This window comes from Bombus pascuorum, chromosome 5, assembly GCF_905332965.1.
Source record: "Bombus pascuorum chromosome 5, iyBomPasc1.1, whole genome shotgun sequence".
NCBI classification, from domain to species: domain Eukaryota; kingdom Metazoa; phylum Arthropoda; class Insecta; order Hymenoptera; family Apidae; genus Bombus; species Bombus pascuorum.
Window position 1 is genome coordinate 11,165,429 of NC_083492.1, and position 20,036 is coordinate 11,185,464.

General features: G+C 32.6%; 4 protein-coding genes across 5 annotated transcripts; 2 read left to right on the forward strand and 2 right to left on the reverse strand.

Annotated features, from left to right (window-relative positions):
- The first annotated feature begins 5,778 nt into the window (after nucleotides 1-5,778).
- On the forward strand, nucleotides 5,779-9,522 carry LOC132907469 (estradiol 17-beta-dehydrogenase 11-like). The gene is made up of 8 exons (XM_060960597.1): nucleotides 5,779-5,934; nucleotides 7,907-8,151; nucleotides 8,223-8,347; nucleotides 8,430-8,540; nucleotides 8,611-8,772; nucleotides 8,844-8,926; nucleotides 8,998-9,114; nucleotides 9,190-9,522. Exons 2-8 carry the CDS (start codon nucleotides 7,914-7,916, stop codon nucleotides 9,335-9,337), a joined length of 984 nt encoding a protein of 327 aa, XP_060816580.1. The 5' UTR covers nucleotides 5,779-5,934; nucleotides 7,907-7,913; the 3' UTR covers nucleotides 9,338-9,522.
- On the reverse strand, nucleotides 9,390-11,417 carry LOC132907468 (chitinase domain-containing protein 1). The gene is made up of 7 exons (XM_060960596.1): nucleotides 11,129-11,417; nucleotides 10,905-11,051; nucleotides 10,595-10,775; nucleotides 10,400-10,509; nucleotides 10,173-10,327; nucleotides 9,719-10,048; nucleotides 9,390-9,637 (listed from the first exon to the last, which is right to left on the reverse strand). Exons 1-7 carry the CDS (start codon nucleotides 11,243-11,245, stop codon nucleotides 9,496-9,498), a joined length of 1,182 nt encoding a protein of 393 aa, XP_060816579.1. The 5' UTR covers nucleotides 11,246-11,417; the 3' UTR covers nucleotides 9,390-9,495.
- Nucleotides 11,418-14,962: 3,545 nt separating this feature from the next.
- Nucleotides 14,963-20,007, forward strand: LOC132906727 (ubiquitin carboxyl-terminal hydrolase calypso). 2 transcript variants are annotated; one of them, XM_060959179.1, is made up of 8 exons: nucleotides 14,963-15,238; nucleotides 15,566-15,780; nucleotides 15,874-16,634; nucleotides 16,728-16,861; nucleotides 18,607-18,711; nucleotides 18,806-19,125; nucleotides 19,212-19,360; nucleotides 19,425-20,007. In XM_060959179.1, exons 1-8 carry the CDS (start codon nucleotides 15,181-15,183, stop codon nucleotides 19,501-19,503), a joined length of 1,821 nt encoding a protein of 606 aa, XP_060815162.1. In that variant the 5' UTR covers nucleotides 14,963-15,180; the 3' UTR covers nucleotides 19,504-20,007. The 2 variants fall into 2 exon arrangements, with proteins under 2 accessions (XP_060815162.1, XP_060815163.1); XM_060959180.1 differs by having other exon boundaries at nucleotides 14,968-15,238; nucleotides 18,809-19,125.
- LOC132906743 (uncharacterized) lies at nucleotides 16,656-18,462 on the reverse strand. Its single transcript, XM_060959211.1, has 2 exons — nucleotides 18,148-18,462; nucleotides 16,656-18,066 (listed from the first exon to the last, which is right to left on the reverse strand). The coding sequence occupies exons 1-2, from the start codon at nucleotides 18,313-18,315 to the stop codon at nucleotides 16,885-16,887; spliced, it is 1,350 nt and encodes a 449-aa protein (XP_060815194.1). The 5' UTR covers nucleotides 18,316-18,462; the 3' UTR covers nucleotides 16,656-16,884.
- Nucleotides 20,008-20,036: the final 29 nt, after the last annotated feature.

Sequence of the window (20,036 nt, forward strand, 5' to 3'; positions counted from 1 at the left end):
AAATTTAATAAATCAAAAGCGAATTTCGAGCTACGTTAAACAATGTTTATTATCGGATATCGCGGGGAAGAAAAGAGACGAATAAGACAAAATAACAACGACACTGACACTTTTTTTTTTTCATAAAAGATATAACTTAGAAAAAACGAAGCTGGCATCCCGCTGGGGGTAGCCACCCACATGCTATATTTATTTTTATTTTATTTTTTTTTTTTTCACCAATAAGATATAACACTTTACCAAATGTCCATAAGGACAAATTGTAAAAAACCAAAATAAAATAAAAAAAAAAAGAACTGACACTTTTCGAAGGATCTAGCGAAACTCGATTCGAGAAATCGGAGGGCTACTTTCAAAACTGTTCGCTTGCGAGAAACTATCGAGTATCGTTAATACGTGAATTCAATTTGCGGTCGTTGTAAGCTGTAAGTCTTCCTTATCGTTACGCCTCGATATTTATAGAGTTCATTATACCAAGAAATTCCTCGTGACTTGTGATATATCTTAACGAACGAATGAAGATAAAAATGAAAAGAGGTATTCCTCGATTCGGACGATTTCTCTTGTAAAATTTATAAAATATACACGATCGATTAACAATGTGTAGATTGGATAAAAAGGATTTTACTATCGAAACGTGGATCTCTTGTGGTGTTTCGGAGTCATTCGCGTTCGCAACCGAAAACAGGAAAAACACGGATGATACGAGGAGGGAGCGAGCCAGTAAGGTACGAAAGTACGTACCTATGCAAAAATCGCCCACTGAACGACAGATACTCGTCTTACCGGCACTACGGTCGTCGGTCTACTGAATAAAACGGCGGCTTCGGTACGCCTTTACCCCCTCGACGATCTCCAGCAGCAGACTGCGCGCATCAGCCGAGATACATAAGTAACAAGCATTAATATAAGCGTGGTAATTGCACGTGCATCAATCAATTATCTTTTGTGTGTTATCTTCCCTTCCTTTGGGCGTTTAGATCGGTTGTCGTTGATCAAGAACGGATTTTTTAATACAATGAATATTTCTTAATACGATGACGATATATTATAAGTATAATTATAAATTATTATTTATTTATTTATACAATAATTGGTACAGTGACCATTTTGTTACGTAGACAGTATGGTGAAGCCCAAGTAAATAGAAAAGAAGATATACAATGGTTAAGGTAGACTTTTGCAAAATATTTGAATTTGAAAAGTTTACTACTGTACTTTGTAAATTCATTGGTAAATAAGGTGCACAGATGTAAGAAGCAATGATTTTACTTGTTACTCCGGTTTTTTCTTCGTTCCTTCGTCATAGGAACCCGTTATCCTCGTCCAAATCGCTTCCTTTACCTTCTAAGTTTCCCAAAAAGAAACTCGATTCATTTCATTATCGTAAAAATAACTTCCAGGTTTTGTCAAAGAAATATTTCATGACAGCTTATTTTGCTTTTTGTCATGTAAAATATCATGTAATCGTATCGTGCATATCCAACGTTTGAAGAAATGTAAACCCTTAATCTCTGCAGATTTTCACATGGATCCACTATAACGTAATCATTGGTAGTTTCATGACATCGTTCGATTTCATCATGGCTCGTTGTTCGCGCGATTTACGAACTGACACACCGATACAACGGTACCTCGATACAAAACGTCCGTTGATCCACTGGCGCATTTCCTTCGGTTAAGGCATCGCGTCGCAGTGACGAGAGTTAACCAAAGGAGAGAGTAGCCTCTTGAAAGAAATAAGGCGATGAACAAATGAATTTTTGTGTATGAATTTTCCGTATGCCTAGCTATATGTTGCTATATATCAACTTTCGTTGCCGTTGTACACACGATGGATATTACGATACCAGTTTATCATGCCAAGGTGATCCAGTTGATATTCAAGAAGTAAAAATAGTATTCAGGTAGCAGATGTTTAATCCGAGAAGGGCGACCAATATTGATAGCGCGAATACGAATGATGGGAACTCTAGTCCCAGAAATTATATCCGATTATTACAATTATAGCTGACTATTATTTGGAACGTTAGAACAGAAATACTATTGCTATGGAAATTAGAATCGAACAATGTTTACTCTGTTCTCCTTGATATCGATAGCGTGGCTAAATTTGAAACAGAATTTTAATTTATTTGCGTCAAGAGATTTCGTTTTGTATAAACACAAACATTGATAATATACATATATGAATGTTTCATTTTAAAAAGAAAAATTATTAATCGTAACGAAGAAATAAGATTATTCCTAATTTTACCTTTTTTCTTACGACGAGTCATAAGGAAATATATGTTTAAAAATTTGTAATAAACTAAAAAACATCATTTACAAGATTATAAAGTATAAATAGATGGCTGCCTAATTATTTTGTAAATTCACGATGAAATGGAAAGTTACATTCCATCGTATAACCATTGAACTTGAAATACAAGAAATCTTTCTCTTGGCGACTTAGCAAAACTACAGGTTGTTTCACGAAGCTAGTTCGAGAAGAACAGCAGGTGAAAGTGACCGATTTCAAATAATTCGGAAGTTCTTGTCAAGCATTTCGCATTAAATCAATAATTGATTGTTAACGATGTTGATCGCTTGAAAAATTTTTGTGACGTTAAAGAGTGGGAAAGGAAAGAAGTAAAAAGATCATTAGCGCCGAGTTTTCGTAATGATCTTTCCAAGAAAACCCCCCTCTCTTAACGAATCCCGTGACGTTAATAATAATTATTACGTTACTCATATTTTTATTATCTTATTTTGAGCACGTTTTAGTAATTTAAAAATAAACCAATTAACTTTTTCACATTTATCTTCTTAGTTCAAATACATTCCACCTTAACTCCTTGAAATACCATATTGGATGATACGAAGTAATTACAATATCACAGTTCGATTAAAAAAAATTTTTTTTAAGCTTTATAAGTTTCATTTTTTCTTCATTATTGATACTTCGTGATATTTCGTTTCGAGATTTCTTTAAGAAAAAAAATGATTTATTAAATTATTTATAGAAAACAAAGATAGTAAAATACTCGCCATTTTTGTTTTGTAATTTGGAACAAATAGACAGCTAAAGTATGTTTTAGGAGCGAGTGAAATCGTTAAATTCGAGATACATATTTGAGTAGAAAGAATCTTGATAGGATCGTTGTCCAAGTGGTCGTTTGCTTCTCTAAGTAATTGCTAAATAGGTAAATATGAAAACGTACAGATGTTAGGATTTTGCAATCACTTTTTGACTCTGTATGTTTTTATATACGTTCCATTGTATATGCATTCTATTGTATGAATAATTTAAATGATTTATAATCTAAATACACTAATTTTGTAGATTGTGAATTTTTATTTTTAATTTCAAAATTAAAACGAGTGTACCGTCAATTTTGAAAAATCGATTAAAAATTTAGTAATTTGCATATGTACATACACATCAAAGTACATATTTTGTACAAAGGGTTATCAAGTCTTTGAGTTTGCGTCGCGTCGGTACGTACATTTGAGATAGAAATACTCGCCCATAGATGGCGTTTTTGTATCGGAAACTTGGTAGGTTAAATTTGTAACGAAGTTTAATTTCGTAAAACAATTATAAATTACTAAATATTTTTCGAAAAGAAAACAATAAAAAGAAAAACAAAAAAATATTATCTTCTTTTTTAGAATAAATAGGTATTACAGGCTAGATTTCGTATTATGAAGCACTCTTTGTAGGATTACTTTTATAAGGCATATTCGTGTTTTCATCGCACGTGCGCCAATCCTTGAGCGCCATAAGCGATGAAAGAAAATTTAGTATGTCCTGTCTGTTTCAAAGGACACAATAAAAGTGTACAATAGCTCGTAGTGTTGTTTACCTTTCATTTATTCATTAATTCATGTACGACTCATTACGAGGATCAACAGGTTGCATGGGTAATGAAATGGCCGCGTTGATCTGGCATTGTTCCACGCTTGTTTCTCTGCAACATGTGATTCATCCCTTGCTATGATCGAAACTGACGAAGGTTTTTTGACGAAAGTATTTTTTCAAAGAACAAAATTTTAACAATCAAACGATATGACAATAGGAGATACGCGATTTGCATCGAAAATGATAGTTTTAGAGAATCTTGTATCCTAAAAGGGTAAAAGTAAGAAATGTAAAAAATTAATGTAAATTATGAAATTTGTTCCCCTCTGTGTTCTATAAGCACGAATCGTGAATAACGTTTCCATTTCTCTACTTTTTTCGTCTTTTGTAGAAAGAAGTACTACTGACCTAGATCTGGAATGACGTCCTTTCACCCGGTATTCGATAAGTTCTGCTATCTTCCTACACTTATGCTACGAAACTCATTCGTGTGAACTGGATTCTCTCTGTAATTCGAATTACAATCACGCGTGTAAGTACATGTACGCGAATTATCTTCAAGTACAGACGAACGTGCATTTTCCAGTGTGGGTACATACGTGTATGGTCGAAAAACGAAATAAATTGTTTCGATTGTGTAAGCTGAAGTATTATAATGCTCCATCTACATTGCATGCACGTAATTCGAAGATTCACTTGAATCTCGTAACTTTCTACCCGAAGAAGAATAACACAGTCTGATGGACTGCAAATCAATGATCTCCAGTAATTTCCAGTAATACATCTATTGTCCTCTTGCAACTTTGATGGTAGCAAAGGAGGGAAGAATTCGGAATACTGAAATTAAAAATATAACAAATAATTATTTCTATAGAGACAGTTTTCTTAATTAAAATGCCTTATCTGCTATTTTTTCAGATTTCAACATATATACATTGAAATATTTCAAGTTCCGCGTGTATTCTATCTTTTAAGTAAAATTATACATTACACAGGCTGTCATAAAATAATAATTAAATATTTTAAATTAAACGAAGAAAAATCAAAAGATGTTACAAAGAAAATAATAAAATTTAAATTTCCTTTAGGAATGGTAAATAGAACATTTCAACTAAAGAGGGTAGGATACTAACGAAGACCATTGCAAAATAAACGATAATAATATCGATGTCAAGAATTATAGAAAAAGATATTAATTAGGATAACTACTTTCTTGAACTATTCTCTTTGAATCTAAATATTTTTTCAATGAATTAAAAATTTATATTAAGGAATTAAGCATTACAACTGAATTAAGCGTGAAAGTATGCAAGAGTAACAACAAATCCCTTAAGTTCATCAGTTTCAATGGAGTTTAAATGGAGATCACAATTTCTGCAATTTTCTTCCTATACCCTTCATGCTCTATATACATACATATAGTGGTAACGCGGTATAAAATGATAGGATAGATAAAAAGACAGGAAGAGAGAGGAACTTTCACCGCAAAACCCAGTACAGACTTTTCCTACGGTATTAGGGATCTATAGCATATTCATCTTGCGAGATACTATACTATAGTATATCCAGTAGTGTATAGGAAGTAGGTTCTTTTGGCGCTACTTCAGCTTCAACCTCATCATTTCCTTCGTTATCATCTGATTCTTCACTAAGTATTTATCTTTTGGACTACATATTTTCACAACAAATCGTATGTTTTTATATTTAATAAAGCCCACGTATATTGGTATGTAATATGAAAAAACACATTAACGGAGGAATCTAAAAAATATTTCTTTACAAAACTGTGAATCAGTAGTCATATCAATAATTTAAATGCAATGGTACGATACGAGGACAGAGACTATGTAGGTGGGGAATAAAGAAACACTCTTACAATACCTTCCAAGAGGGTTTCTGACTACGTGACTGAGCACAGTTTAAAGTCACGCAAAGCATCGCGGGTCTTGCAATTTAGTCAGTGAACACCAGTCGATCAATTGACACAGAGGTGGATAGATAAAGTAAAATATAATTTTCCGAATCCACGTATCTTCGCACCGTCTCTCGCATCTAAGAAAGGCAACAATCTCAGAAAGTGTGTTCAAAAGGTAAAGAGGAAGCAACCGTTTCAAAAGTCCGTTTCGCGCGTTACTTTAAATTAAACGATTCGTCCGTAATGTAGTGAAAAAGTGAAAAGTCATCCTTTATTGGAGATAAAATGGAAACTTTTGTACTAAAATAGATAAAAAGGGTAATTGCTTCCGTGATAAAATGGCGATTAAAAGTGTTGGGAAAGAAGAGTGCAAAATCGAATTTTAACGTAACAATTATTAAAAAACAACGTACTTGCGTAGTAGTTTATAATCTATAAGTGATTTTTCTCATTTTATCATATAAAAGTAAATTAACTGATTCTCTCAAAGTTTGAATCAAAATCCTAAAACCCCAAAGTTGCGTGTTTCTCTTCTCAATGTTTCCTAATATGTATACGTATATTTCTTACACGTAACTTTCCATAATCGTCAAAGTTAGCTTTTTCCTAGTTAGTAAACCGTAGATTTTATCAAATAGTAACGGTTTCAACGCCGCTACACGAAATAGACCATTTTTTAAATTAACAATAACAGAGAATCGAAGCTTTGCTCCCTTTCATTACAGTACAGTACAGAATCATCCAAACATGCAAACAAAATTATTTTGCGGCCAAGTTTCAGGACAAAAAATACAACACAAACAAGAATACACAAAAGCTCCGCTCCCCTGCGGCTTAAATAAAAAAAAAAAAAATAAACACAAAAACTGTAAAACCACGACACATAATATAGCATGGCTACGTCGTACCGTCGCGTATCGGTACTTTTGCCTAACACACTTTACTCAAATTCATTGTTTATTGTGAATTTCAAAAATGTATAAAAAAAAACAAATCTTGGCAAAATAAACGATTTAAAAAAAAAAGCAAAATTGTTCAATTGCGACATAACATCAATTTTATAAATTAAAATTGATATAAAAGAAAGAAGAGAAAAAGAACCGGAAATGCAGGAAGCCGATCGTTTGATGCACTTTTTATATTCACGACTCAGGCAAAATGATTCTTCTCTGCGAATAATCAATCCGATAAATATTCAGCCAGAAGTGTCCGACGATCATAGAATAAATTGTATAAATGATACATCCTTGCTTGGTCCCCGTTAAGGAAGCGTTTGCACGCGCTGTTGGTGCATTGACCGGAGTTAACAACACCAGTAACCGCAAATCGGCTTGCTTCCACTGCTCGCGTAGGAATACCGTAATGCGCATAATTTCTGTCCATTATTGAATCTTATTAAACCACCAATTTCTAATTCTCATAGAAGCGGAGAATAAGCAAAAGAATCGGTCCTTTATTGAGCGTACAACGGTGGTTAAAAAGCGAACACGCAATACTTTGGAAAAAGGTGAATCGTGGATGCAATAAGACTTGAATACGTAGCGTGAGCTGCAATTAATGTTGAAAGAGCTATTTAGATCCGGGGAATGAAGAAATAATGCATACTTTATGTCGTAATTTTTTGGTGAATGTCCAGTTTGAGTAATGTAATTACTTTCTAAAGCATTTCGATTTATATGTATGGAAAAACAGATTCTTCGATAATTTTGATTTGTTTCTCTTATAATGGATTTAGTTCTACTCTGTTCTTTTTTTTTATCGTTAACAGGTGAAAAATTTGCAATAATAAGGAAGCAGCCGTGATGATAATATTGTTTATTGGAAGCGAAAGGAAGATAGTATAGGTTTCATATTCAAAAATGCAAAAGTTTGTTACTACGAATATTAATTGATTATTAATTTATAGCACGTTTACAAAATAACTTGATTCTGAGTGATTTTGAGTTGGCTTTTATTGGTTCAGTCAAATTATCGAAAAATGCAACTACCTGCTTATCGCCACAGCCCCTTTGAATTTTTCGTTTCAATCTTTTACTAGAGTTTCAATCTTTCTTTTAAAGCATTGAACATCTTTTTGCTTGTTAAAACAAAAGCATTAAAATTTGAAGACTAAAGCATTAAATTAGCAATATCTCTTGTGTTTTAAGAATATAAATGCAGCTACCGGAATGGGCCATCGTAATATACGATCTTCTACTTTTTACGGGGATGGCGATTATTTACATAAGCGAAGCTATTATTTTGACGTTTATTCCGCGACGTTATCGCTTAAAGTCTGTGAAAGGTGAGATCGCCCTAATAACAGGAGGTGCGGGTGGAATTGGACGATTGATTGCAATTAAATTGGCAAATCTTGGAGCACACGTTGTTATCTGGGATATTAATAAAACTGGTAAGTCGTAATATTCTTTAATACTAAATAAGAGAAAAATATTAATTATTTATGTATTCATGAACGTTCAGGGCTTAAGGATACAGTTCAAGAGATTAGACGCAATGGAGGAAAATGTTGGGGTTACTATTGCGACATCACCAGTAGAGAAGAAGTTTACAGAATGGCAAAGATAGTGCAGATCGAAGTTGGCTCAGTAAGTAAAATTGCTAAATAAATAATAAATAATAAATAATAAACAATAAATTATAATTTATCTATCATGATTTAATATTTAGGTAACATTATTAATAAATAATGCAGGTTACGTATATGGAAAAACGCTTTGGGAATTACCAGATGACGAGATTATACGTACTTACAAAGTGAACATTCTATCCCACTATTGGGTAAGTTAAAATGAATAATAATAAATTAAAAATGAATAAAGCTAATTCAAACAATATTTACATTCAACAGATTACCAAAGCATTCATGAGGGATATGATGAAAAATAATCACGGTCATATTGTAACTGTAGCAAGCGTGGCAGGACTTCTAGGAACCTATAATTGTACTGATTATTCGGCGACTAAATTTGCGGCTATCGGTTACCATGAGAGTCTCTTCACTGAACTTAAAGTAAGAAGATTTGTCTTATAATTATCCTTTGTTATTCTCTTTTATACATAAGTATTTTGTAATGTTCTTAGGCTCACGAGTACGACGGAATTCACACCACTTTAGTTTGCCCCTATTTTATAAATACGGGTATGTTCCACGGGGTAAAGCCAAGGTATGCAGTGGGCTCCATAAAACCGTAACTTTTATGATTTAATAAATCTATAATAAATTTATAATTTATAGACTGATGCCAATGTTAGAACCTGAGTATGTTGCGCAAGAAGTTGTATCTGGAATATTATTAAATCAAGTAATCGTTGTATTACCTGGATCAGTTAGATACCTCCTGCCACTGAAATGGTAAATTGTTCGAATTTTCTCTATATCTAACTAAACGTATATAAAGAATTGATTATAATATTATTTTTTTAAAAGCTTATTGCCAGCAAAATTATGCTGGGCATTAATGTATCATATCATACAAGGACCACAGTCTATGATGATGTTCAAAGGAAAGGGGGAAATACAAGCATTGAAGAATAACAATAACGTTGCAATAATGCTCAAAGAAACTGTACATTAATATACAGAAATTCGGCCGTATTTGTGTTAAGTAGAGATTAGCATGACATGAATTTCATTCATTAATACCAAGTCTGAATATTTATTTGTATATTATTTTCGGTGACCTTCTTTAGTTTTTAAATGTTACGTATATTTGTAATATAACGTAAAACAAGTTCACAATAAATCGTAAAAATAATGTAATCCCTGACCAAGTTCCCACATAGATATACCTGTACCCAACTCTGCTGCAAGATCCAGTCGATGTAAAATAGAATATAATGTGGGATAAAAGATAATTCCACTGCCCCTTGATGACCTGAAATACATCCCTAAATTTTATCCTATACTGAATCAGTTTCACCTAAACTATAAATTCTCTTATCATCCTATATCTTACTTTGATTCAAAAAAGTGTTCTTTGCTGTTATCGTCCCACTGAATTTTTCCCTTAAAGGACTCAAGAATTTTCAGGTAATCTAAACCCTGGATGGTTCCCCCACCTTCAGGTGTGTAATTGTATCCATATAGATTAAGACCTAACAATATTTGAGCCCTTTTAGGGCCCTTCTCAGGTACTAATAATTCTACACATTTCCTCGCCCAATCAAGTGGGCTATTAGGACCAGGTCGTTGAAGATTTGAATAGTCATAAGTCACTAAAGAGAATGCTTTTAAATATGGCGATAACTGATCAAATTGATCTTTGTTAAATAATTGAACATTTGGGCTGAAAAGTTGAACAATAAATAACATATGCAGTGTCGTGATATTCTTTTTTATAATGTCTTGTGACTTTTGAACTTAAATATTCTATAATCTGCTTATAATAAACGTAATATAATATAAGTTACCCTCTTAAAGGTGGCACTACTAAAATTGTATCCAAATTATTGTTCTTCAATTGATGAGCAATAAACTGGATCAATGCTACAACAATCTGTGCATCTACACCTGTTAATACAAACTGGTTCCATATCTCCAATACATATCCATCAAAGTGGAAATTCTGAAACATTGTACCATAACTGTTACGCGTTATCGATAACATTTAATGTATTATGTATATTTTTATGGGTACCTTCGCTGTATCCACAAGTGATGAAATTAGTGCAATTTGTTTATGCGTATCGCTATATAATCCAACAATATCATTGGCTGACCAAAATTCAAACAATATTCTTGGTAAAACTATAAAAAATAATTATGAATTTACATACGTATGTTTATTTAAAAAAAAATGTGGATTATATATTATATTGGAAAGTTGACATACTTTTTACATGATGATTTTCATTATTTGTTGCGTTCATTTCCTTCAGCCATTTCTTCTGAACATAATGAGATGATAATTTATATGTCGATGAGGTGCCTTCTGATAATGTCAACCATACTGGCGATACCATTGTAAATTTTCCATGAAATATTTTGGAAACTTCAATTCCATTATTATTCCACTAAGAAAAACGCATATATGTATAAGTATATCTTCATCAATACACTTATTTTATGTATTGTCAAAATTTATTATTAAAATTTATATACAAAGTATATTATACCTGTACCACAAAAATTAACAAACTTACCGGTGTAATATATCCTAAAACTTCTCCTGTAAATCGTCTACGAGTTGTATTAGAAAAATAAAATCCTGATTCTCGAATAATATCATGTGCCTTAGGGTTTTTTACCACTAAAATTCGGCTAAATACATCTTGTCCCACGGGACCTTTCTGTACAATCCCAATATGTATAAAATTAGACCACAAATACACAGTCCGTAAAATTTTTATAATATTTTTGTCTCTACCTTAATTTCAATTTTTCCTTTACTTTTCTTGCTATTTCTATCTTTGGGTGGTGACAACGTACAATTTGATAATTCAATAAATAACAATACGCTAGTTATTAATGTAAAAACATTCATAATAATTATATTTTAGCATGAACTTATTGACAACATAAATTATTTCTACTTAGAATACGTGATTGATACGCAAAGTATCATATAAATTATTTTGCTTATACTGACATCCGTAAAGAAAGGAGAGTGCTCACGCATACTGTTCTAGTTGTTCTACAATACATGTGCTGCGCCACGCAGCCAAGTGTTGAAGTTGTTCTATACTAGCACCAGAGAGCATTGTTTTGATGTAAGCATGTAAACAAAAGGCAGTCGCTGGGTACTTTGAGAGTAGAGGTGTTGCTCGTAAGCAATCTACTTTAAGCATCTCTATATTAAGTTACCAATCTTAATATATATAATCCTTCTAGTTTTAACTTAGATTAAGATTAGGAGAATTAATAAGTTTTACTCAGTAAAAAAAGTAAGATATATCAAAGTCGTGGATCGCAAATTAGCCAGGATGTCAAATCTTGTCTGTAATTAATTTACTTTTCTATTTTTATTGTTTTTATAAACAAACAAGCGTGCAAAGCAGATACACCATGTCACAGATCATTCGCAACCTATCAACTGTTGAAATTATTATTAAAATGAAATTTAGGTTTCATTATAACAAAAAAAATATTGCGAAGAAAGTAAATTTAATGTTAAACCCAAAAGATTATCGTGTATAGCCCTTTGACTGCTATTGGCGCCTAAAGGTGCTTAAAAATATTGCTCTTATGGTGCTGTAAGCACCTACAGGTGCTTAACGAAGTTCTACACCCTTGGACAAAAAGATAGCACATGTGTGCTATCATTAATTTCTCATAGATAGAGTCCGAATTTCCCAAGTTTGACGAATGGCATATAAACAGTACCTTGTAGTAATAAGGTATATGAGCTTGAAACTGTATCTTCGCTATTCCTCTTGTATTTATCAACAATGATTGTGAAATCCGGTCGGCGAAATGATAGCACACCAAGCATTTTGTTTCCATTCCTTAGTATTTCTGTGTATTCTGAGTGGTGTAGACGTAGTGAAAAGTAGAAGAATTTCATTAGAAACCTTACAAATTTCGATTCAAACAATGGGACGTGGAAAACAGCTAAATAGTGAAGAGATTCAAACAGTTTTGAAATTAAAGAAAGAAAACTTTACTATTTCTAAAATTGCAAAAGTTCTCAGTAGAAGTCGGAAAGTCATTTATAATTTACTGAAAGATGTAAATAATTATGGAACAAAAAAAAGCAGTGGGAGACCTTCCGCGATTAGTACTCGTGAAAAACGTGCAATTTTACGTGCCGCGTCAAATTCGCTTCTCACGTCACGTGAAATTGCAGAAAAAGTTGGCGTAAAAACTAATCCTCGGAATGTCAGACGTGTACTACAACAATCCGCGCACATAAAGCGGATGAAATTAAAACGAAGACCAGCTCTAAAGCAGATTCACAAGGAGCATCGATTATATTTTGCAAAAGAACATATACGGTGGAACAAGAAGTGGAGGAAAGTTATATTTACAGATAAAAAAAGATTTAATTTAGATGGCCCAGATGGATTCAATTTTTACTATCATGATGTAAGAAAAAAAAAATTGTCACAAATACGGCGTCAAATGGGTGGAGGTAGCATTATGCTTTGGGCAGGTATTGGGTATAACGGAAAGACTGATTTAATATCAATTCGCAGCAAGATGAATGCTATAACCTATCGTAATTTGATACAAAATCAAATTGCAAAGTACGCAACACATATTGCGAGACAAGATTTTATTTTTCAGCAAGATAATGCTGCAGTTCACACCGCTAAGGTTGTGAAAGAATATTTTTCAACAGAAAATATTGCAGTTTTGGACTGGCCTGCATGCTCCCCCGATTTAAACATAATCGAAAACTGTTGGAGTAAATTAAGCAATGCCGTTTATAGAGAAAATAGGCAATTTGAAAGTATTAATCAGTTAAAAAAGTGCCTTGAAGAGGAATGGAGAAATATATCGCTGGATTATATTAGAAAACTATATCGTTCTTTGCCGAAACGAATGCTGGAGGTGGTGGAGAATAAGGGAGGATCCACACATTATTAAATTTTAAAAGGTTTTTTATTTTTGTACAATTTAGTAGATAATAAACACTACAACTTTTGAAAGTGTGCTATCATTTCGCCGACCGGATTTCACAATCATTGTTGATAAATACAAGAGGAATAGCGAAGATACAGTTTCAAGCTCATATACCTTATTACTACAAGGTACTGTTTATATGCCATTCGTCAAACTTGGGAAATTCGGACTCTATCTATGAGAAATTAATGATAGCACACATGTGCTATCTTTTTGTCCAAGGGTGTATTGACACGAAAGGCGCCTATCGGCGCCCGGGAAATTTTATCGATCATAATTCCGGCAGATCTTATTTCATTCAGACGTAAGCGAATGTTAATTAGGCAATTACATATTCCGTTAATAATATATTAACTGTGTATAATACATTTATTTTATATAACTATGTAATTGGAAGAAACTTATATTTTAGTAAATTTCATTTACATTTAATAAAACAAGTTTTACAAAAATACAGCTCAGGTAGAACACGTGAATGTAAATCAGAAAGTAGAAGTACTGATAGTGAGCCTTTTCGTTTGACACAAAAGCATTTTTCGTTTCCATACGTAGAAAATGCAGCAATTCGAGAAAATACAAGGCGCAAATGTGTAGTGTGTAGAAAACATAACAGAAGAAGTGCGACTCATTACAAATGCATGAAATATGATGTAGGATTATATATTTAACCATGTTACGAATTGTATCACATCTTACTAGATCATTAGATATATTGTTAAAAAAGCTTAATGTTAATGTTAAATTTTTGGTATATACACTAACGATTGAATGCAGAATACAAAGAAACAAATAATATTATTTTAATATAGTCGAATTCTGTGTTTTGATTATATGAACATACTTTCTCAGAAATGCACGCCTAACGAAAAGTGTTACCGTTCTCGGTGTCCGTCGTGACTGATTTCCTACCCTATGATACGGCTGGTGCGTCTCAAAGGCTGCCACAGTCAAAGGGACAGAGAATATATTAAAATTACTGCGTCATTTCAGTGATTCACTATCATGTGAAAGATTCTCTTCTCTTCTCTAAAAAAATATAATGTAGAATTCCTCTTTTTGAGACAACTAAGTTCAATTATCGCTGTTAACTATCTCGGATAGAAAAGTATGAACTTTTTCATAGAATGTAATTCCTTACAATGAAATAGACTTATGTAGCGTGGAACTACAGCGAATATACTTCATTTGTGGTTGAATTAAATAGGTTCTTATATATGCTAAGGTGGAACACCTTTAGCGCTTGGTCGCTGAGGGCAGCACTAATCTGGTAACAATCGGAACCATAAGCGCGAGCACTCTCATTTCCTTTCTGCTGATATTGTTAATAGAATGATAGCATGATAGAATGCGCCACTGTGAATCTGTATGGACATAATCATGTGTATACATATGTACATATATGTTAGTTTAAACAAGTTTGAATAAAATGATATTTTTGTTACTAGATTAATGCATAAAGATAAATACATGTAATACAAAGTTGATTAATCAGTAGATACAGAATTATGTATTGATATAAAATTTGCATTAATCGGATTAAATATTGTTTTTAATTGGATTAATTCATGTTATATAAACTTTAATATATAGTTATTATTCTCGTTAGGTATTACAGCTATTTTTTTCGTTAAATAGGAATAGGTTTTAATCGGACCGTTATCCAATGTACAATAAATAAACAAATATAGATGATTGGAAATTGCTGCTTTGATACATTTTTAAGCCCTTTTTTAACCACGTGACCACATGATATGTATTTTGATGTAATATGGCGCCTTTAATTGTCACAGTGTAATAAAATTTCTAAAAGGATGTAAAATTCTTTTAAATGTTAAACTTGAAATTTAACACAGAATGCCAGTTGATATAAATCGATTAACGGAAGGTTGGCTAGAATTGGAAAGTGACCCAGGTATAAAATAATAGCCTTAAGAGTATGTTATTTTAATAACTATTATCATTAAATTATCTGTATGCATTATTAAAATACAGTTTGTTCTGACATAATGTACTATATATCTCATAATATGAATATAAAAATGTATGTACATTACATAACAAAATGTTAGTTGAAACAATTTTCAATTGGTTTCATTTTAATACATTTATATGCCGTCACTGTATTTATATCGTATTTTAGCTTTATTGTAGTCAATGGAAAAACATTTCTGTTCTTCTACGACATTTAAGTTATAGTATATTTAAAAGATTTATATTGATGTGTATTTTATATTATTAGGTTTATTTACATTGCTATTGGAAGATTTTGGAGTAAAAGGTGTACAAGTAGAAGAAATATATGATCTACAAAAATCGTTGGAAGGTCCAGTGTATGGTTTCATATTCCTATTTCGTTGGATAGAAGAAAGGAGGTCCAGACGTAAAGTTGTAGAACAAGATGAAAGTTTTGTGAAAGATGAAGAAATTGTTAACAATATATTTTTTGCACAACAGGTGCTATAATTTTTATACAAATACTTTATATGTAATACTACATATAATATTTACATGCAAGAATCTGTTTTTGAGTAACCTATCGTTTTATAGGTTGTGCCCAACAGTTGTGCAACACATGCACTACTCTCTGTATTACTTAATTGTCCAAATATTCATTTGGGTACAACTTTATCTAGGTTGAAGATGCATACATCTGGTATGTGTCCAGAAAATAAAGGATGGGCAATTGGTAACACGCCTGAATTGGCTTGCGCTCATAATTCTCATGCAATGCCACAAGCCAAAAGACGTCAAGATAAAAATACTGGAGTCTCAACTGGTAGGTTTACTGGAGAAGCTTTTCATTTTGTTAGCTATGTACCAATTAATGGTAGATTATTTGAATTGGATGGTTTAAAACCGTACCCTATGGATCACGGTCCTTGGAAAGAACACGAAGAGTGGACTGAACAATTTAGAAGAGTAATTACCGATCGTTTGGGAATGGCAACAGGGGAACAATTGCAAGATATAAGATTTAATTTAATGGCTGTTGTTCCTGATAGAAGACTTGCTATTTCACATAAATTAACTATGTTGAAAACTAATAGACAGATAGTACTAGAGGCATTGCAACAACTTGTTAAACTAAGTCATCAAGATGGGACAGAGAAAAATTCGAATGATACTGAGAAATCGGATAAGTCATACGAGAAAAAGAACAAACCTGAGGAGGAAAATGGCTCGTCTAATAAATCAGAGATCGATGAAACTTCATCAGCACCAGCTATTACAGTTGAAAGAAGCAGTGATTCTACTATAGATACCGAAGAACAAGCTTCAAGCATAACTTCAGGAAAGACTGAATCAAAGTAGGCAAGAACTAAACTAGATAACGTTCATATTTATGATGTACTTTATTTTTCAAGCAAAGTTATAGTATAATATATAGATAAACATTTCAGTGGTATGGAAAAAGTAGTAATGTGTGCACTGGATTATGCTACACCTCTCAGAATCCAAACTTCACCAGCACACAGCTCGTCCAGTACTGATACATCTTCCGAGATTGGATCCGCATTTAATTCTCCGACGCAAGGTAAATAAAAAGATATTCCTATTTTATGTTGTCTTACAGAGACTTTTTATTGTACAAACTTTCTTAGTTTGACAAAATATTAAGTCATTTGGACATGTCATTCTTATAGATTTGATTTGTGAATTATCTGAAGCAGAATAACAAATATAGTAACGTGATTCAGACGTGATATCTTTTGTTTTTCCGTGTTCAGTACATATATCTTTATTTGGTACATTTATTTTAATTATATTATCTGTACTTCCAGTTGAATTTGTACTTTCCTCATTTTTATTTTCTATACATTTATTGTAACTTTCTGTGTCACATGTTCTTGCATATGTATTAAATGCCGTGAACAAAGGACATGAATATTCTATTACAGAAGCCGTTTCAGGTTCACATACATAATACTTAGCGCAGTTAGTAATATTTGGCATTCGAATATTTTTTATACACGGAATAAACTGAACATATTGTTGATCCAATTGATAAGCCAATGATTCATATCTTTCAACAGTCAAATATTGCTTGTTCCCCAAATTATCGGTAATTAGGATTATATTATTTTCATTCTTCATTTTATCAAATACCGACGAATTTTTCGCATTTAATACTGTATCATCAACATTATTTTTTAAAGTTGTACTACTTTCAGTTGTGTTATGCAATTTCATACCAGTTATAATAGTATTTTGTAAATTATTGTTTTGTTGAATATAGTTTTGTACAAGATAATTGTTTAATGGTAGGTTTGTAACAAGCCTAGAAGGTGTAGACGATGATGATGTAGATGATGCTAAAAGCTCCAGGGGAATAGTAATTTTTTTGTAAAGTAACAGATGATGTATTAATTGATTCAACATTGAATAGTATTTCTTATCATCTTGTGTTTGTAAATGACCATTTTTCTCTTTATCATTAATTTCAGAAGCATTGTCCACGTTTGATTCGTGTTCCATTATTTCTGCAAATTCAATCAAAGGATATGGAGTTACCGTTTCTTGATCAGAATAATCAGGGATGCTATCAGTAGTATATGACGAATCAATAAGTTCAGAAAGATTCCATGGATCTTCTGTTAATCCAACATAACTTGTTTCGTTTGGATTGATCAATTCAGGAATATCGTATCTGTTTGTTATAATAGACGATTCTGTCGATAATGTGTCGCATTCCCAAGAATCGCCAGGAAGAACACATATTCTTAAGTACGGCTGGAATATCTAACGATAGAAAAATGTTAAAAATTTCTGAAAATCGTAGGCACGTTCCTGTTAACTATATTGACGCAATGATGATCTTACCAAGCCCTCGGTACATTTACTGGGCACCCAAACGTAACCGCCACTAGGCAAATTTACGCAATTGTAAAATACGGTGCAACTAGTAGAATGTGGTTTCTTCGATTCTGGACACTTCGATGACTCGATCACCATTAGAATAGAATAGAAAATAAAAGCTACCAGTTTCATTTCGTTGTGTTGTCGCGCGTGCTGTTGTATAGCAGACTAAAACTCTTTTAGTTCGGTTGGTGGTATTATTTGACTTTCGCACATTCCCCCGTATTTCGTCTCCTTTGACACCTTTGAGGTACCGTTATTCGACCTATCCTTTCTGAACGTTTTCGTACCGTTTATCGTTATACGATCGTAATTAGGAAAAATGTTATAACAGTATTGCTTTCACGTAATAAGACTGAAACAGCTACTTCTTTGTGATAAATAAATTAGTTTATTTATTACATATAAAGCTTTGATTTATAGCATGGGGATGGAATTCTGGTCAGAGCAGTCCAACGTCGACGAAAGATTTCAAGAAGTTTGTCGTAATTAGAGTATCTGGGGATGAAAAGAATGAGGCAGGTTTAAGTACGTATATAGAGCCTACTGTTTCATTATGTCTTGTTAGTGTGGTCTCTTCTTATACCGTATGGTAACAATACATGAAATCTATATCCATAAGTAGGTCGTTCTCTTGGGAACATTAATATAAATGGAAAAAGATTAGTTTCCGACAGCGGGCACTTACATAAGAAGGTCTGCTTGTCGGGAGAAGTTAGAATACCTCATGCCAGAGTAAAGACTAGTAACGGAGACACCGTCACCGAAGAAAAGAAGGTTGAAAAAATCGATCCGAAATTATGTACGAAATATCCGGAGTTGTTCGAACCGCATACGTTTGCACCCAAAGATCTTTTAGCATTATTGAAGAATTTAGAACACGAAATTAGTATTTGCGAAACTAGCTTGAAAGACGAAAACGATAAGAGGAACAAATACAAGGTAAATATGCTTTAAAACGTCTATCTAAGTTTTGGTTAAAATTTAAAACATCAGATAACATAAGAGTACTTTGTTCTTTGTTTTAGATTGACGATTGTCGTAGAACACATAACTACGACGAATTTATCTGTACCTTCCTTTCGATGCTTGCTCAACAAGGCAAATTAGCGGAATTGGTCCAGCAACACTTGACTTTGAAGAAACATACTTCCGTATCAGTGAATAGGGTTCATAGGTAAGGAACTTTATTACGATTTCGGTTAAAGCGACAGATTGTTTAATACAGGAATTATTTATAGATCTTCGAAGAAAACCGACACTCGTCCAAACTCATCACGTAGACGTCGGGGTAGAACTAAGTGTAAAAAGCGAAAATAATCTTGGTAATTGAATCGAAATGGTAATAATGGAGCTGTTATCCCACTTATCGAATCGTCAATAAATTGTTGCAAGGACACAATTTCAAACTGACAACAAGCATGTAAAAAGATTATACTATTGTTGAAGAAAAATAGAGATTGTGTTTCGCTCTTCGCAACACTTACGCAGCATCAAAAGCGCCGAACTATCAGTACTTCTTTTACTTTCTTACGTAGATATTCTTTAGACAATAGTAGATCGACGCCAGTGTTGATTATAATTCTACTTTTTCTATTTGGAATTCAATTTTTGTCACGATTCACGGTTATACTTTAGAACTATACAAATTAATTTTATGATATATTTTTTATATTTTTTTCATATTAATGCGTGGTTTCTACTGTCACGCTATGTTTATAATATACTATGAATCCATTGCATATTCTTTGCAGTGTGTATTAGTAACCTTTATCTCTACATTTATTATGTTTCATAAAAAATATATGGTTTCTTCGATGCGAACACTGTTCTTTATTTTGTGTCATGCGTTA

What these genes read in the sequence shown, in the direction of transcription:
- LOC132906727 (XM_060959179.1), top strand. Translation starts at nt 15,181, where the DNA reads ATGCCAGTTGATATAAATCGATTAACGGAAGGTTGGCTAGAATTGGAA. An exon ending in TCAGGAAAGACTGAATCAAA is followed by an intron (nt 16,635 to 16,727) that starts GTAGGCAAGAAC and finishes TAAACATTTCAG; the next exon opens with TGGTATGGAAAAAGTAGTAA. An exon ending in ATAAGAGGAACAAATACAAG is followed by an intron (nt 19,126 to 19,211) that starts GTAAATATGCTT and finishes TCTTTGTTTTAG; the next exon opens with ATTGACGATTGTCGTAGAAC.
- LOC132907469 (XM_060960597.1), top strand. Translation starts at nt 7,914, where the DNA reads ATGCAGCTACCGGAATGGGCCATCGTAATATACGATCTTCTACTTTTT. An exon ending in TGCAGATCGAAGTTGGCTCA is followed by an intron (nt 8,348 to 8,429) that starts GTAAGTAAAATT and finishes TTTAATATTTAG; the next exon opens with GTAACATTATTAATAAATAA. An exon ending in TTCCACGGGGTAAAGCCAAG is followed by an intron (nt 8,927 to 8,997) that starts GTATGCAGTGGG and finishes TATAATTTATAG; the next exon opens with ACTGATGCCAATGTTAGAAC.
- LOC132907468 (XM_060960596.1), bottom strand. Translation starts at nt 11,245, where the DNA reads ATGAATGTTTTTACATTAATAACTAGCGTATTGTTATTTATTGAATTA. An exon ending in AAGGAAAAATTGAAATTAAG is followed by an intron (nt 11,052 to 11,128) that starts GTAGAGACAAAA and finishes GGGATTGTACAG; the next exon opens with AAAGGTCCCGTGGGACAAGA. An exon ending in GAACACTTTTTTGAATCAAA is followed by an intron (nt 9,638 to 9,718) that starts GTAAGATATAGG and finishes GATGTATTTCAG; the next exon opens with GTCATCAAGGGGCAGTGGAA.
- LOC132906743 (XM_060959211.1), bottom strand. Translation starts at nt 18,315, where the DNA reads ATGAAACTGGTAGCTTTTATTTTCTATTCTATTCTAATGGTGATCGAG. An exon ending in GTAAATGTACCGAGGGCTTG is followed by an intron (nt 18,067 to 18,147) that starts GTAAGATCATCA and finishes TTCTATCGTTAG; the next exon opens with ATATTCCAGCCGTACTTAAG.